Source organism: Tachyglossus aculeatus, chromosome 7 (genome assembly GCF_015852505.1).
Source record: "Tachyglossus aculeatus isolate mTacAcu1 chromosome 7, mTacAcu1.pri, whole genome shotgun sequence".
Lineage (NCBI taxonomy): Eukaryota > Metazoa > Chordata > Mammalia > Monotremata > Tachyglossidae > Tachyglossus > Tachyglossus aculeatus.
In genome coordinates, this window is record NC_052072.1 from 19,324,907 (window position 1) to 19,340,978 (window position 16,072).

The 16,072-nt window shown below is 56.2% G+C and overlaps 2 protein-coding genes across 2 annotated transcripts in view; one reads left to right on the top strand and one right to left on the bottom strand.

Moving 5' to 3' along the window:
* Positions 1-6,695, top strand: part of LOC119930988 (adenylate cyclase type 10-like) — a 45,333-nt gene extending 38,638 nt beyond the window's left edge. The window contains exons 24-33 of the mRNA XM_038749822.1: positions 642-767; positions 1,174-1,346; positions 1,740-1,896; positions 3,080-3,284; positions 3,407-3,503; positions 4,021-4,139; positions 4,344-4,461; positions 4,765-4,960; positions 5,242-5,422; positions 6,556-6,695. Coding sequence (XP_038605750.1) covers positions 642-767; positions 1,174-1,346; positions 1,740-1,896; positions 3,080-3,284; positions 3,407-3,503; positions 4,021-4,139; positions 4,344-4,461; positions 4,765-4,960; positions 5,242-5,422; positions 6,556-6,647 — 1,464 coding nt within the window. The 3' untranslated portion in view covers positions 6,648-6,695. The remainder of the gene's footprint in view (positions 1-641; positions 768-1,173; positions 1,347-1,739; positions 1,897-3,079; positions 3,285-3,406; positions 3,504-4,020; positions 4,140-4,343; positions 4,462-4,764; positions 4,961-5,241; positions 5,423-6,555) is intronic.
* A 573-nt stretch (positions 6,696-7,268) lies between these two features.
* Positions 7,269-14,387, bottom strand: TREML1 (triggering receptor expressed on myeloid cells like 1). Its single transcript, XM_038749819.1, has 6 exons — positions 14,345-14,387; positions 13,540-13,875; positions 11,155-11,254; positions 9,388-9,494; positions 8,172-8,224; positions 7,269-7,597 (listed from the first exon to the last, which is right to left on the bottom strand). Exons 1-6 carry the CDS (start codon positions 14,385-14,387, stop codon positions 7,313-7,315), a joined length of 924 nt encoding a protein of 307 aa, XP_038605747.1. The 3' UTR covers positions 7,269-7,312.
* Positions 14,388-16,072: the final 1,685 nt, after the last annotated feature.

Below are 16,072 nucleotides of genomic sequence, written 5' to 3' on the forward strand. Positions count from 1 at the left end.
TTGTAGATCGCCTTCCCAGGAGGATGGTCAGTTAAGGGTAGCCATGTCTCAGCCCGCATACATAATAATAATAATAACAATGATGGTTTTCGTTAAGTGCTTACTATGTGCAAAGCACTGTTCTAAGCACTGGGGAGGTTACAAGGTGATCAGGTTGTTCCACGGTGGGCTCACAGTTTTAATCCCCATTTTACAGATGAGGTAACTGAGGCACAGAGAAGTTAAGTGACTTGCCCAAAGTCACACAGCTGACAGTTGGCAGAGCCGGGATTTGAACCCATGACCTCTGACTCCAAAGCCCGTGTTCTTTCCACTGAGCGGGGATATTTCATCCACCACCACCTAAGTCCCCTGCCCAGAGTCAATCCATGGTATGGATTGAGCACTTTCTGAGTGCAAAGCACTGTGCTAGGCGCTTGGGAAAGAACAGCCTAAGTCCAGCACACCTTCCCTACCCTGGAGGAGCTTAGAATCTCCTGGGTATTTAGGCCCTCCAGGCTTCCCTACTGGATTGGGCTTGAAGCAGGGTGTGAGTTTTTGTTTCCTCCTGGGTGTGGAGATTCCAGTGTCCAGGAGGGAGAAGGGCAGCCCAGACCCGTGCAGGGTGGACCTTCCTTCACCTCTCTGTCCTCTATCCCAAGGCGTTCTTCTACCTGAAGCAAGCCACCTACCTGCGGGGGCCCAGCCCGGCCCTCTTCTTCCTATGGAAACCCAAGCTGGAGTTGAGTCAGTTTGAGGAAACCGCCTTCTCTAGCCTGAGGGCTGAGGTGAGGGCCTGGACGGGCCAGGGTGGGCCTGGTAGGGGTTGGGGAGTGTGAATCTCCTGCCTGAAGAAGCTGGAAAGCCCCCAGCCAATTTCCTTACCAATTCCTCTATTATCCCCCTCCGATCAATCAATCATATTTATTGAGCACTTACTGTGTGCAGAGCATTGTATGTTATCCCCCTCCGATCATTCCATCATATTTATTGAGCGCTTACTGTGTGCAGAGCATTGTATGAAGTACTTGGAAGAGTACAATATAACAGAGTTGGCAGACACTTTCCCTGCCCCCTAGGAGCTTACAGTCTCCAGTTCTCCCCATCCTAATTCCCTTTGGGCCTGAACGCCCACAAGTGGGTTGGGAGATGGGGAGGGCAGAGGAGGACCCAACTCTGCTGCCACCCACCCAGGTCTGCTTCTCCATGGGGCAGCCGGCTTTGGCCGGGAAGCTGGCCCGCCAGGCCCTGCAGCTGCTCCGCGTCGACTTCCCCTGGACGTGGCTCGGTGCCACCTTCCAGGCCTTCCTGGAGAAGCAGCGGCAGCCCTGCCCCCAGAGCCCGGCACCCCTGGGCCAGGGCACCACGTGAGAGAGGGCAGGGAGGGGAGGAGGGAGCCCAACTACCCCACGCTCTGCCCCCAACCTATGTCAGCCTGATTGGAAGCCCCAGCAGAGGCCTCCCTAGGGGCAGAGTAAGGAGTTAGGCAGTGGACCAGGATGGGACGGGGTGGAAATGGGTGGGTATAGAGTCCAGCGGGGACCAAAACTGTGGGGCCTGGTGCCCAGCGTTCAAAGAGCCGAAAGGCACCGGTGCCAATGCTGTGCTGAAGAGTAGTCCCCTGATGCCCCGAGAGGTTCAAAGCTGTGCCAGAGGAGCAAAGCGTGGCTGGATGGGGGCGGAGGGGGCAACCTGGGGGCCAGAGAGCCACCTCAAGTGGGCAGCCACCTCTGCGGTCTGATGGTATACCCGGGCAACAGGGCCTTGATGTTGGCAGAGCTTCAACAGCGGCTGCTCTGCCTCGCCCTACTGAGGCAGCTCCACGGTTTGGAGAGGAATGCCAGCGGCCACAGGCTCGCTGAGCTCGCCGCTCTCATGCAGGTGAACGCGGCCGAGGAGTTGGTGAATAAGACCCAGGTGTGTGTGTGTGTGTGTGTGTGTGTGTGTGTGTGTGTGTGTGTGTGTGTGTGTGTGTGTGTGTGCGTGCATGTGCATGCATAAGCGTATGCCCGTGTGCACTTCATTGTTCGGAGGAGGAACCTCAGTCCTCTCTAGCACCAGGGGGGCAGGGAAGGGGGCAGGCACCCTAAGGACCCCGATGCCCAGGGAAACGGTAGATAAAGCGAGGGAGGGTTAAAGGGGCAGCACCTCCCACCTCCACAGGACAGGGTGGCACCAATTCAAATTCCGGGGGCATATAAGTGGTAAGGGCAGTGGGCTCGTTATGGTCAGGGAATGTGTCTGCTAATTCTGTTGTGTTGTACCCTTCCCAAATGCTTAGTCCAGTGCTCTTCATTCATTCATTCATTCAATCATATTTATTGAGCACTTACTGTGTGCACAGCACTGTACTAAGCGCTTGGGAAATACAAGTTGGGAACATATAGAGACGGTCCCTACCCAACAGTGGGCTCACAGTCTAGAAGGGGGAGACAGACAACAAAACAAAGCATATTAAGAAAATAAAATAAATAGAATAAGTATGTACAAATAAAATAGAGTAATAAATTTGTATAAACATATATACAGGTGCTATGGGGAGGGGAAGGAGGTAAGGCCGGGGGGGAGGGGGAGGAGGGGGAGAGGAAGGCGGGGGCTCAGTCGGGGAAGGCCTCCTGGAGGAGGTGAGCTCTCAGTAGGGCTTTGAAGGGAGGAAGAGAGCTAGCGGATGTGTGGAGGGAGGGCATTCCAGGCCAGGGGGATGATGTGGGCCGGGGGCCGACGGCAGGACAGGCAAGAACGAGGCACAATGAGGAGATTAGCAGCAGAGGAGCGGAGGGTGCGGGCTGGGCTGGAGAAGGAGAGAAGGGAGGTGAGGTAGGAGGGGGTGAGGTGATGGACAGCCTTGAAGCCGAGGGTGAGGAGTTTTTGCCTGATGCGTAGGTCCTAGCGTTGAATAAATACCATCGATTAATTGGCTAGGTGGCTCAGATTCACTGTGGGCCCACTGACCGGTTTCCTCCATAGGCTTCAGCCTCCTTCTCAACCGCCTCTTCCTCCTCCTCCCACCCATTGCCTCCACCTCTGTGATCAAGCCCGCCGGGCACACAGTCTGCCCTGCGGGTGCTGCCCAACTGCCACCCAGTTTGCCCCATCCCAGGTTGTTTCCGCCTACGTGGCCATCTCCCAGTTGTCCCAGAGTGTGGGCCGCCGGGAGCTGTGGCTACACTATGAGGCGCTAGCCCTGCAGTGGAGCGGTCAGTGCAGCATCTCCCGTGAGGGACGCCTGGCTATTGCCCAGCTGCTGCAGGCCCTGGCCCACAGCAAGGCCTGTCTTGGCCACCTGGACCTCGCTCTCCACCTGGGTACGTGCAGGGCTCTCGTCCAGCTGGGCTCTCCCTCCCCCTTCCGCAGGTTGTCAAGGAGGGGGTCCTGGTAGCTCAGGGTGGGGGGACTGAGGCTCCACTGCCCTGCACCCTCTCTGCAGGCTTTCAGGCTCACACCGTCTGTGCCCGGCTCCAGAGACCCTCCCTGGAATGCTCAGTCCTCTCCGTCCTCTTTCGGGTCGCTTTTCTGAAGGCTAAGTACGCTGGAGCTTCCCGACATCGGGGGCCCATGGGGAGCGGAGAATGGGCTGGATCTCCCCAGGGACTCAGAGCCTCCATGTCCCGGAAAGATCCAGAGCCACCCAGGAGCCTGGCAAAGTCTCTGGCAGTGGGTGGTGGGCAGAGACGAGAGGCAAGAAGGGAGAAGGGAAGAGGGCAGGAGAGGTGGCTGCAGCAGGGAGGAGGGGAAGTTGTGCCGGGGCTGGGAGGGTTCAATTCAACCCCATCCCAGCTCTGTGCCCCTTGCTGGGGCCACCACAGGTAGGGAGCTGTCCTCCAGGGTCTTCTCTGGTCCAGAGCTGACCCCTGCCCTGGAGCCGGACCTCCGATGTTTCCCAAAGTGATGGGGTGTGGTGGGGGAATGGGAGGGGAGGGAAGGAGTCACCTCCCCCCATCCCCAGTCATCCCTCAGACAGAGAGCGACCTAACAGTTGCAGATCCCAGCCCCACTTCTGGTCAGACCTCAGCCTGAGCCCTGGCCTGCCTTCTGGGGTAGGTTTGGGCTGTGCGTCCGCATCCTGGAGAGGCTGGGAGCCCTCGTGGGCCAGTGGGCCAGCATCCCGGGCCTGGCTGTCTTCTACTCCGCCTGCCTGGACCTGCTGCTGGACGGGGCTGGTGAGTGGCCTAGGACCACCTAGTAGAGCATCCCACAGGGAGCCACCCCTCGCACCTGCCCCTTCCCTCCATTCCAGGGGGGTCTCCTCACCCCTGCCCTCACCCCCTCCTCCCTATCCTGTGGTGGTTGTGGGTCAGGGGGGTCTCCTCCCTGCCCCTCCTCTCTGGGTTCAACCAGGCACCCGTCCTTCTGCTCGGTCCCAGGCTGGGAAGGCCGGCCCTTGGCCGAGTGTCTGCGGTTCGTCCAGCAGCACGAGAGCAGCCGTGTCCTCGCCTCCCAAACCAATGTCATGCTGGCTGTCCACTCCTCTCTGGCCACCTGGTAGAGTGTGGGCAGGTTGGGGCTGAAGGTGGGAGGCCTCTAGCCCTCTCCCCGCCTCCTTAGGCAGTCAGGGCCTCCAAGGGCTCTCGCTGGCCTCCCGCTGGTTGCGGGGAGTCTCCCATACATCTGAGGACCTGGGGCGAGGTGGTTTGGGGGGCAGGGGGTGAGAATGGTAAGGGGGGGAGAGGGGGCAGGCTAGGGGAGAGGCAGTGCTTGGGGGAGGGAGAGAGTGGGCCGGAGCAGGAGTCAGAGGTCGAGTGGTGGAGGCTGCTGGCAGCCGATAGTCTGTTTCCTCGAACTCAGGTTTGCCAGGCACGGACAGTGGGCCAACTTTGAGGTCAGCTTCTCCAAGGCTCAGAAGCTGGTGGGGAGCAGCGACGCCTCCCTTGCTGGCAGTCACGGCTTTGCCCGGTTCCTGGAGTGTCAAGTGCTGGCCTTGCAGAAAGGGGCTGAGGATGCGCCCCAGATGGTCCTCGAAACTCCCACCCAAACCCTCCAGGTGCCAATGTCTCTGCTGCCACCAGCCACCTCCCTGGCTCTGCCTCCCCGCTCTGAGCATTGGTGTCTGGGGCTGGTTTCATCCCAGTGGGCTGGAGGAGGGGAGCCTGCCAGGGGAAGGGCGGTTGTTTGGTGCGATGGCGAGAGTGGACCTTGGTGGAGCGATGGGAGGGAGGGCCAGGGGGTCCCGGTGGTGGCTTTTGGGTGAGTCCAGGCAGGGTGGGGAGGTTCAGGGCAGTGCCCCAAGGGCTGTGCCTGCTTCAGCTTGGACGTCCCTGGTAGTATTTCCAGGATTTTTTCACCCGCTGCTCCACGAGCCCCATCTACCACACACACGTTCACCGCCTCCAAGCCTCAGTCCGCCAACTGCTGCACGCTGAGGGGGAGCGCGGAGCCCCCGGGGGCATGAAGGAAACCTGGACAGGTGTCAGCAGCCCTGGCAGCAGGGGCCCCGGGCACCCCAGTGAGTACTGCCACCCCATGCCAACCTCAGTGGGGCGGGACTGGAGGGACGGAGAAGCAGTGTGGCCCAGGGGACAGAGTGTGGGCCTGGATGTCAGAGGCTCTCGCGATTACCCTGTATCTACCCCAGCACTTAGAACAGTGCTTGGCACATAGTAAGCACTTAACAAATACCATCATCATCATCATCACCATCGTCACCTGGGTTCCAATCCTGGCTCTGCCACTCGCCTGCTGTGTGACCTTAGGCAAGTCACTTCACTTCCTCAGTCTCCTCATCTGTACAATGGGGACTTAAGGCCTGTTTTCCCTGCCACCCCCAACCCCGGATGGGACAGGGATGGTGACTGACCTGATTGTCTTGTCTCTACCACAGTGCTTGACACAGAGCAAGCATTTAACAAATACCTCAATTAGTGTGATTACTGGTTCCCCAAGTCATCCCAAGCTGAGTGGGACTGCAGGAACAGAGAAGCAGCGTAACCTATTGGAAGGAGACTGGGCTTGGGAGTCAGGAGGCCTGGGTTCCAATTCTAGCTCTGCCACTTGCCTGCTGTGCCACTTCACTTCAATAACCCTCACTGTAACACTAACCAGTCAAGTCACTTCCCTTCTCTGGACCCCAGTTTCTTCGTCTATAAAACGGGGACTCGATACCCACCGTGTTCTGCTTCACCAAGGCTCTCCTCAACCTCTCTGAGCACTTGAAATCTTCCAGCCAGCCTCACAATGTCCATCTGTCCACCCAACTGCTGGTCTGAGCCTCCTGGCCTCTCGAGGCTTAGTGCTGAAGTCTCACCTGAGCCAGAATTTAAAAATTTTGCCACTTCCCTCTTCTCCACTTCTCTCTTCGAACCTCAGGTGCCCAATAATAATAATTGGGGTATTGGTTATTATTATTATTATTATTTAATTATAGAATTTTAAAATCACTTACTATGTGCCAAGCAGTGTACTGGGGTACAGTGCGGGTAGGGTCAGGATAATCACGTCCTACAGTGGGGACCATGTGCCACACATTGTACAAGTCACTACACACTGCAGTTCTGCCCCCTCTAATTGTCCAGTTCAGGGATGCTGTTCCCCATCCTCACCCCTGCCCCAGTGACCTGCTGCCTGGGGGTCTGGTTTTAGGGCTGAGAGAAGTGGACAGTACCCATGGGAGCCTGGCCGAGCCGGGACTAGATGAGGAAGACGTTCTTGGGTCCGAGGTGCAGCGTTGGTGATCCCCTCTCCTTCTCCTGGAGGATGGGTGAACAATAGATTGGAATAAACCCAGCCTTTATCCCCATGTCTTGTCGGAGCTGACCTGCTGGGGATGGGGAAGGGGGCCGCCTGTCAGGGGAAGGAGTGACTGGGGTCCCTTCTCTCTTTCCTTCAACCCTCCAGAAGATCACCTGGCATTTCTTGGGGCATCCTGAGGGCAGCCTTGTCACCTGGGTGTTGATCAGGTCCAAGGGATCTGGCAGCACCTGGGCCTAGAGGGTCCGTGTCACTTCCTGTGTGATCCCAAAGGAGTCTCTTAACCTCTCTGGGCCAGGGGCCCCATCAGAAAAGCGGGGGTCGGTGACCTTGACTGTGGCTTTCCTGACCTGCTGAGCAACCCCATGCCCCTGCGCCCAGCTGCCCGACCTTCTGGGACTGTGCCCCTCCTTGCCCCCCCCATCCCAACCCTCTTCATCCCAGGCCTACACCCTTCCCAGCCGGCGGCATTTAGTGAGTTTCCTGTTCCTTCCCAACTCCTGCTCCACTAGTCCCCTCTGGAATCCGCAAGCTCCTTCACAGGCCAGATTGGGATTTATTGATCCAGGGTGGAGCAGCCAGGGCGAGGCTAGAGGGTTGGGGCTCTGCAGAGCCCATGGGGATGGCAGGGTGGGCACAGGCCCTCCCTTCAGGGGCTTTGCGGAAGGCTGGTCTCAGGAGGAACAGCATCCACAGCCTTGACCAGTCCTGGGGAGGGACCCCTGAAGGCCACTGTGGCATACTCCACTGGTCTGGTCCCGTGGACCGTGGGTGCGGAGGTTCCGGAGGGCTCTGACTGGGTGGGCAGCACTATGCTGGCATAGGATGAGTCCTCGGAGAGAGACTGGCGGCCCAGCTGTGTGTACATCCCCTCACTCAGCTCCCCTGGTGCCAGGGGTGGCTCTCTGGGCAGCGACCCCTCGGAAGGGGAGTCCTGGAATGGGAACAGGCTATCAGAGGCTGGGCTGGCCCATCCCTCCCCTCCTCCCCCTTTCTCATTCCTCTTCCATCCAGTCTCACCTTCTTCTTTCTCCATTCTCCCATCTCCTAACTCGCCACCTCCATTTTCTCTTCCCCTACCTTCTTCTGCCCTTCTTAATTCCCTCTTCCTCTCTCCTCTTTCTCCCTTTCCCATCCCTCCTCCCTCTCCCCTCCCCTCTCCTCACCCCACTTCACACACTTAGGCTCCCCCAACCCACCAGTCCCTACGTTCCCTGGCTCCTACCCTGAGAGCCCTAAGCTGAGTGGGAAGCAGAGCTCAGTTAGTGAAGTGAAGGTCAGCGCCCTCTCCATCTCTTCACCTTCTCCTTCCTTTCTTCCTTGCTGACAACCCTAGGCCTCACCCAGGTGCTCCTGCCCGGTGGGACCCTAGAGCACGCCTGGACCACAGGCAGCCATGGGCAGGACTTGCTGTTTAGAACCCTCCCTTGCTGCCCCTACTGTGCCCCCCGGGGATGCCCAGGTGCCCACAGAGGACTGGGGAGGGTGGAAGTGGCAGACAGTCTTACCATGGTGGCTGCCTCGCAGGCAGAGAGACAGGTGCAGGCCTTGAGCTTAGCCCCTGGGGGAGGAAGGGACACCATCAATCCTTCTGCCTAAGTGTCACAACGTCGCCCGCTCCTGGGATCCCAGAGCGGGCATTTGTGGAAGGAGAGACCTGAGCAAGGGCAGCTTCTGGGGGGGTCACTTGAGGAGGGCCCCGTGGCTTAGTGGGTAGAGCACAGTTCTGGGAGTCACAAGAACCTGGGTTCTGATCCCGGCTCCACCTCATGTCTGCTTTATGACCTTGGTCAAGTCACTTAACTTTTCCAGGCCTCAGTTCCCTCGCCTGTAAAGTAGGGATTAAAAGTGTGACCCCATGTGGGACCGGGAGTGTGGCCAACCTGATTATCTTGTATCCCTTCTAGACTGTGAGCCCGTTGTTGGGTAGGGACCGTCTCTATATGTTGCTGACTTGTACTTCCCAAGCACTTAGTATAGTGCTCTGCTACAGTAAGTGCTCAATAAACATGATAATAGAATTTGTTAAGTGCTTACTATGTGCAAAGCACTGTTCTAAGCGCGGGGGAGGATACAAGACGATCAGGTTGTCCCACATATGGCTCATAGTCTTCATCCCCATTTTACAGATGAGGTAACAGGCACAGAGAGGTCAAGTGACTTGCCCAAAGTCACACAGCTGACAATTGGCAGAGCCGGGATTTGAACCCATGACCTCTGACTCCCAAGCCCGTGCTCTTTCCATGGAGCCAAGCTGTTTCTCTACAGAATAAATGAAATCCGCTCCAGCGCTGGAACAGTGCATGACACAAGATAACCGTTTAACAAGTACCATAATTATAATTAATAACGATAATAATGATAGCATTTATTAAGCGCTTACTATGTGCAAAGCACTGTTCTAAGCGCTGGGGAGGTTCCAAGGTGATCAGGTTGTCCCACAGGGGGCTCACAGTCTTCATCCCCATTTTACAGATGAGGTAACTGAGGCCCAGAGAAGTGAAGTGACTTGCCCAAAGTCACACAGCTGACAATTGGTGGAGCCGGAACTTGAACCCATGACCACTGACTCCAAAGACCGTGGTCTTTCCACTGAGCCACGCTGCTTGAAGTGGCCCAGGGATAAGTGCAGCATGCTGGAGGATGGGTAGCTCAGGTCTGGCCTCCCTCCCCAGGCCGTTTGGGCCACCCTCCCTTCGGCTCCCGGGGGGGGGGGTCACTCACCGCTCGTCCCGGATGTCACCGCAAAGAGCACGGCAGCTCCTGCCAGCAGACCCCCCACTGCCACGGCACTCCAGGCCCAGGCACTGGCTGGAATACCTCCAGGAACACTGCCAGGGACAGAGGAGTCGAGGAATGTTAGCCAGAGCAGCTGGCAGCAACGAGCTGAGATGGGACTGCCGGGGGCAAAGCCAAAGACCTGAGCACACAGCCAGAGAGCTCAGAGGCACACAGACTCACATACAATAATAATAATAATAATGATAACATTTATTAAGCACTTACTATGTGCAAAGCACTGTTCTAAGCACTGGGGAGGTTGCAAGGTGATCAGGTTGTCCCACGGGGGCTCACAGTCTTAATCCCCATTTTACAGATGAGGTAACTGAGGCACAGAGAAGTGACTTGCCCATAGTCACACAGCTGACAAGTGGCGGAGCCGGGATTTGAACCCATGACCTCTGACTCCAAAGCCCGTGCTCTTTCTACTGAGCAATGCTGCTTATCCAGCAGAAGGAGAAGCATGGGAGGAGTATGGGAGGAGACAGAGATACAGGGGGTTCTGGAGGCCCAGGGAGACACAGTGGGAGACGTAATGGGGGCTAGACATACGGAGACACTGCAGGAGACAGAGACACTGGGGAAGATAACAATAATTATGGTATTTGTTAAGTGCTTACTATGTTCCAGAAACTATTCTAAACGCTGGGGTAGATCCAAGATAATCAGGTTGGACACGATCCCCGTCCTGCACACGGGACTCATAGTCTCAATCCCCATTTTACAGATGAGGGAACTGAGGCACAGAGAAGTGAAGTGACTTGCCCAAGGTCATGCAGCAGACAAGTGGTGGAGACAGGATTAGAACCCATGGCCTTCTGACTCTCAGGCCTGTGCCCTAACCACTAGGCCATGCTGCTTCCATGGAGATGCCGGGGGATACCCCAGAGGCACTTATCTTGAGTCTCCTGCTGGGTCGGGGATTGGGCCCCCTGCCACCAAGGAGACCTGAGCCATGAGGCAGCAGAAGAGGCAAAAAGGAACCGCTAGAAACTAGCCTGCCATTTTGATGGATCAAGCTTCCAGGGGCTCCCAGGGGTGCCCACTCTGCCCAAAAAGCTATGACGACAGAGTCCCCAGGCCCCTACCTCAGAGGCACTGCAGAGGATCAGTCAGGGTCACCGTAAGGGTGGCACTGGGGGCCAAGGTCAGAGTTCATCGCCCCAGGAGGAGGGGAATGGTACCCAGATTCCCTGCCACGGATGGAGCCCTGGAGATTGAGTCAGCAGGAGAGACTGAGTCGGCATCACTTTCTGTGGTGATGAGAAGAAGGAGATCAAAGAGGTGGCCTCCTGGAGGTGCTATCCGGGAGGGTGGGTCTTGGGGAGGTGAGATGGGGAGACTGGGACCGGGGTCCTTGTCCGGCTCTTGGTTCAGCCCGGAGACCAGAGAGGGTCGGCGTGGCAGAGGCCACAGTCCAGCAGTGGAAGGGAAGGAGTGAGGGAAGCTGAGTCAGTGTCTCCTTCGGAGGCCTGTTACAAGGACTGTGAGTTGCCCACTCCCACTGCTTCCCCAAATGCCATTTCTAGAGTAGGAGGCACCAGGAAGCACCTGATGGTAGGGGCAGAGAGGCACCCCTGTGGAGGGGTTGATGGGGTAACCAAATCCCCTTCCTACACTAGATGGAAAAGCCTTCCTTCTCCATGAAGATCCCACCCCACGCTGCCCCTGCTCCCTCCCTATCCCTCTCCTCTGCCCCAACCCCTGTACCTTTGTCCCGCCTGGCCAGGTGGGGTGGGAGCAGGGAGGCTCACACAGGGCCCAGCGTGGTGGGCAGGGACCGTGCCCAGCTCAGGGTCCCGGATGGTGCCTGCACAGAAACACACTTGAGTCCAGGCCCGGGCTTCCCAAGATGGGATGGGGCAGTGGGAAGAGGGGAGAGGAGAGAGGGAGAGGGAGGGCCGGGTGGCCCAGGGGATGGAGGGGTTGGTTATACCTCCTCAACACCGCTCAGTGCTGCCAGAGGAAGATCTGCCCTGCTGTGCTCCCCTGGGGTGGCAGACACAGTCAGGGAGTCTCTCTCTCCCTGTCAGTGACACATCATTATTATGGTATTCTTTAAGCACCTACTATGTGTCAGGCACTGTACCAAGCGCTGGGGTGGATCCAAGCAAATCGGGTTGGACACAGTCCTGGTCCCACGTGGGGCTCACAGTCTCAATCCCCATTTTACAGATGAGGTAACTGAGGCACAGAGAAGTGAAGTGACTTGCCTAAGGTCACAGCAGAGATTAGAACTCATGACCTTGTAACTCTCAGGCCCATGTTCTATCCATTATGCCATGCTGCTTCTACATACATACATACAAACCTCCATACATACATACATGCCCATGCACAGATGCCCGTTCTCAGGCTTGAGAGCAGGCAAACACAGACACGCACTCTTGACACAGATATGTATACATGAATACACACAGACACACTAGATGTGCTCATGCATAGACATCCATTCTCAGACATGAGTATGCACACATAAACATACGCACTCACATGCACACACACTTTCAGTGGGGCACTGGGCTTCAATTCCAGTGCTGCACCTGTTTTGCCTCCTCCCAGTGGCCCCTCCCTCCTTGCAATCAATTAATGGTAATTAATGAGCACTTACAAGATGCAGAGCCCTCCACTAAGCATCTGGGAGAGTACAGAAGAGGTATCAGACATGGTCCCTGCCCTCAGGGAGGTTGCAGTCCATAGAGGGAGATGGGCACTAAAATAAGCTGCAAGAAGGAGGAAGCGACAGAGCGCGAAGATATGGTTGGCCCTTGGTGGCCGAGGGAGCTGGCTTGGGTCCAGGCTGTTGGCCAAGGAGCTGTAGGGGATTTCGGCCCAGGCCCGGAGTAAACCACTTCCCTGCCACGGTCCCTGGGAACGATACTGGGAGCAGATCACACCCCCCGAGGAAAGGCTTAGGCTGTGGAGCGGGCAGCAGGAGCAGGGGGCCCAGGAGGAAGCTGGAAGTGGTAGGGAGGAGAAGACGCGGAGGAGAAGACGCCTTCCTCAACAGGCCCTGAGGCTTCCTGTGGGGAGAGGGAATCTTTGGATGGGATCTGGGGGCGGCATAGACCAGAAGCTAGCACAGCACCTCTGATTTTTGCTGCACTACCCGGAAAACTGCTCCCACTCTGGTTGTCCAGCCACCCAAACAGAATGGAACTGAGTGGCCCCCTCAGTGGGCACAGACTCTTGGGAATATTCTCATCACAGCTGACCCTGTCTCGTTCTCACCTGTCCCGCCGTCGACCCCCTGCCCACGTCCTCCCCCTGGCCGGGAATGCCCTCCCTCCACACATCCACCAAGCTAGCTCTCTTCCTCCTTTCAAAGCCCTACTGAAAGCTCACCTCCTCCAAGAGGCCTTCCCAGACTGAGCCCCCCTTTTCCTTTCCTCCTCCTCCATCCCCCCGCCCTACCTCCTTCCCTTCCCCACAGCACCTGTATATATGTTTGTACAGATTCATTACTCTACTTTTATTTTACTTGTACATATTTACTATTCTATTTATTTTGTTAATGATGTGCATCTAGCTTTATTTCTATTCGTTCTGATGACTTGACACCCATCCCCATGTTTTGTTTTGTTGTCTGTCTCCCCCTTCTAGACTGTGAGCCCGTTGTTGGGTAGGGACCGTCTCTACCTGTTGCCGACTCATACTTTCCAAGCACTTAGTCCAGTGCTCTGCACACAGTAAGCACTCAATAAATACAATTGAATGAATGAACGAATGAACCCCGACAGGCACCCACACACACACGCATGTACACACGCGCTTATTCAAACCCTCAATATCATACTCCATCTTTCATACTCGGTGTAATACAAATGCTCACACACTAACAACACAGAACTTTGCTCAGATACTCTCTCTCTCTCTCCCCCTCAACCCATCAGTCAGGATTCAATTATCTCCCACCACAGTCCAGGAAGCACCTTCCTTCCCCGAGATATGGGGTTGGGGAGAGGCTCCTCCTCCCGCTTCCCCCACACTTCCCATGAATGCCCTCAGTGCTCCCCCCCAACCAAGACCGAGACCCCCTTGATTCCCAGAACAAAGCCCTCTGGGCCCCGGGGCTGCCCCTGACCATATCCTCACCCCTGGGGGAGACCTGCAGAGAGACCCTCCTCACAGTCAGTGACCGAGGGGTGGTGTCCACCATGCACTTGTACTCTCCGCTGTCCCCAGGCTGCAGGGCATTCATAGTCACCACGCTATAGCCTCTGCCCAGGTCTGTTAGCCGTGCCCGGCTCCTAGACGGGCTCCCCCTGTTCACCACAGAGGAGGCCAGTGGCGGGCACTCCCCCTCTGCGGACACCCGGCACCAGATCTTCCGTGCCCGGGAGTGCTGCAGCGGATACTGGCATTCCAGAGAGATGCAATCACCCTCCTGCCTCTGCACCACATCCAGGTCATCATCTGCCGTGGTCTGGCCTGGTGATGAAAGAGACTGAGGGTCAGGAGATGGAGCCCCAGGAGCCACCAAGGAACTGGACACTCTCCCTCCCTCCTGCCCCACTTCCCAGGAAGCAGGGGAGACTGGGCTTGTCTTCCCAGCCTGCAGGGTAAAGGTGGGGGTGGGGTAATGATAATAATAATAATAATAGCATTTATTAAGCACAATGCACTGTTCTAAGCACTGGGGAGGTTACAAGGTGATCAGGTTGTCCCACGGGGGGCTCACAGTCTTAATCTCCATTTTACAGAGGAGGGAACTGAGGCACAGAGAAGTTAAGTGACTTGCCCAAAGTCACACAGCTGACAATCCCTCAGGGATAGAGTCAACGATGTTGTGGGTTGTGGCGCTTCAGAGCATCCGTGCTGCCCAGCCCTGGGAGGCGAGGAGGTGCCCACCTTCCCCCATGGTACCCCTGTCCCAGGCCAGGCCCTTTGGTCACCTTACCTGCCAGTTCCAAGAGGAGCAGGAGGGTGAGGGCAGGGCCCATGCTAGGTTGGGCACACTGGTGTAGTGGGTGGGGAGGAGACTGGAGAGCGGTCCTCTCTCGGGGGCCAGCCTGCCTGCGGACTGTGAACTGGAGCCCACTCTGCTCGAGGCAGGAAACTCACTTCCGAGTAAAGTCCTGGGCTCCTCCCAATGGGCAGAGGGAGGGGAGGGGTAGAAGGATGGGCATGAGAGGAGAGAGGAGGCCAGAGATGCAGTTAGAAATGGGGCCAAATGAGGAGAGCGAGGTGGTGAATGGAATGGAAGGAGGACACATGGTAAGGTAAGGAGGGCTGAGGTGGCAGAGTTGGGATCGGGGATTGGGAGGGGAAGGGAGGGGATAGGGACTCGCTTGGTCAAAATGATCATCATCCTGTTGTGCTCTGTGGAGCCGCTGCCCCAGCGGAGTGAAGCGTGCAGGGAGGGTGCTGCTCAGAAGAGTGTGGAATGATGATGATGATAACTGTGGCATTTGTTAGGTGCTTATTATGTGCCAGGCACGGCACTCAGTATTGGAGTGGTACAAGCAAATCAGGTTGGACACAGTCCCTGTCCCACATGGAGCCCACAATCTCTCAGTCCTCATTAAGAGGTAACTGAGGCTCAGAGACGTGAAAAGTGACTTGACTAAGGTCACACAGAGGACAAGTGGCAGAGCAAGGATTAGAACCCAGGTCCTCCTGATTCCCAGGCCTGTGCTCTATCCACTAGGCCACGCTACTTCTCAGGTCCATGTCCCTGGCCCCAGAGACTCCCAGCAGTCACAGCCCTGAAGCCATGAGACCCCTCAAAGTCTATACTGAACTCCAATCCTCTTGCCCAGGATCTCATTCTGCTCCCGAGCAGCTGGACCATCTCCAAGCCCCCCACAAGCCCTCTGGTGCCTACTGGCCCAGAGGCTTCCCCCAAGGTTAAAGCCCTGGACTAGCTACTGCCTGGGTCTGCAGCTGGGGCAGTCGCTTGGAAAGGTGTCATCGCTCTTCCGGGCCCTCAGTGTTCACGATCCTTTAATGCCATTTTGGCATTGCTTCATCCTCCTAATTAGACTGTGAGCCCCTTGTGGGGCCTGACTATCCTGTATCTACCCCAGTGCTTAGTACAGTGCTTGGCACACTGTAAGTGCTTAACAAATTCTACCACTACTACTACTACTACTACTACTACTACTACTACTACTACTACTATTATTATTATTATTATTATCCCAGTGGAACTGCTCCCAGCAGTTCCAAGACCATGCTCTATCCATTATGCCATGCTACTTCTCTCCTACGCCTCTGATATCTATCCCACCCCCAACCCCACAGTACTTTCATTCATTCAATCATATTTATTGAGCGTTTACTGTGTGCAGAGCACTGTACTAAGCACTTGGGAAGTGCAAGTTGACTTATGTACATATCTTTGAATTATGTATTATACATTATTTATTTATTTATATTAATGTCTGTCTCCCCCTCTAGACTGTTACAGATAGGGAAAGTATCCCCTAATTCTATGGTATTGTACTCTCCCAAGTGCTTAGTACAGTGCTCTGCACAAAGAAGCGCTTAATAAATACCACCGATAGATTGAATGACAAGATTGGCAGCCCAAGACCTTCCATTTGGTAGGACGTTTGACACCAGGATGTCACAGCATTGACAAGTCTCCCAAAGGACTGGCTGGTTCATTTTGGAGGTTTCTTTT

What these genes read in the sequence shown, in the direction of transcription:
- TREML1 (XM_038749819.1), bottom strand. Translation starts at nt 14,387, where the DNA reads ATGGGCCCTGCCCTCACCCTCCTGCTCCTCTTGGAACTGGCAG. An exon ending in GGTGACATCCGGGACGAGCG is followed by an intron (nt 8,225 to 9,387) that starts GTGAGTGACCCC and finishes TTCCTCCCCCAG; the next exon opens with GGGCTAAGCTCAAGGCCTGC. An exon ending in CCTGCGAGGCAGCCACCATG is followed by an intron (nt 7,598 to 8,171) that starts GTAAGACTGTCT and finishes TTCCCATTCCAG; the next exon opens with GACTCCCCTTCCGAGGGGTC.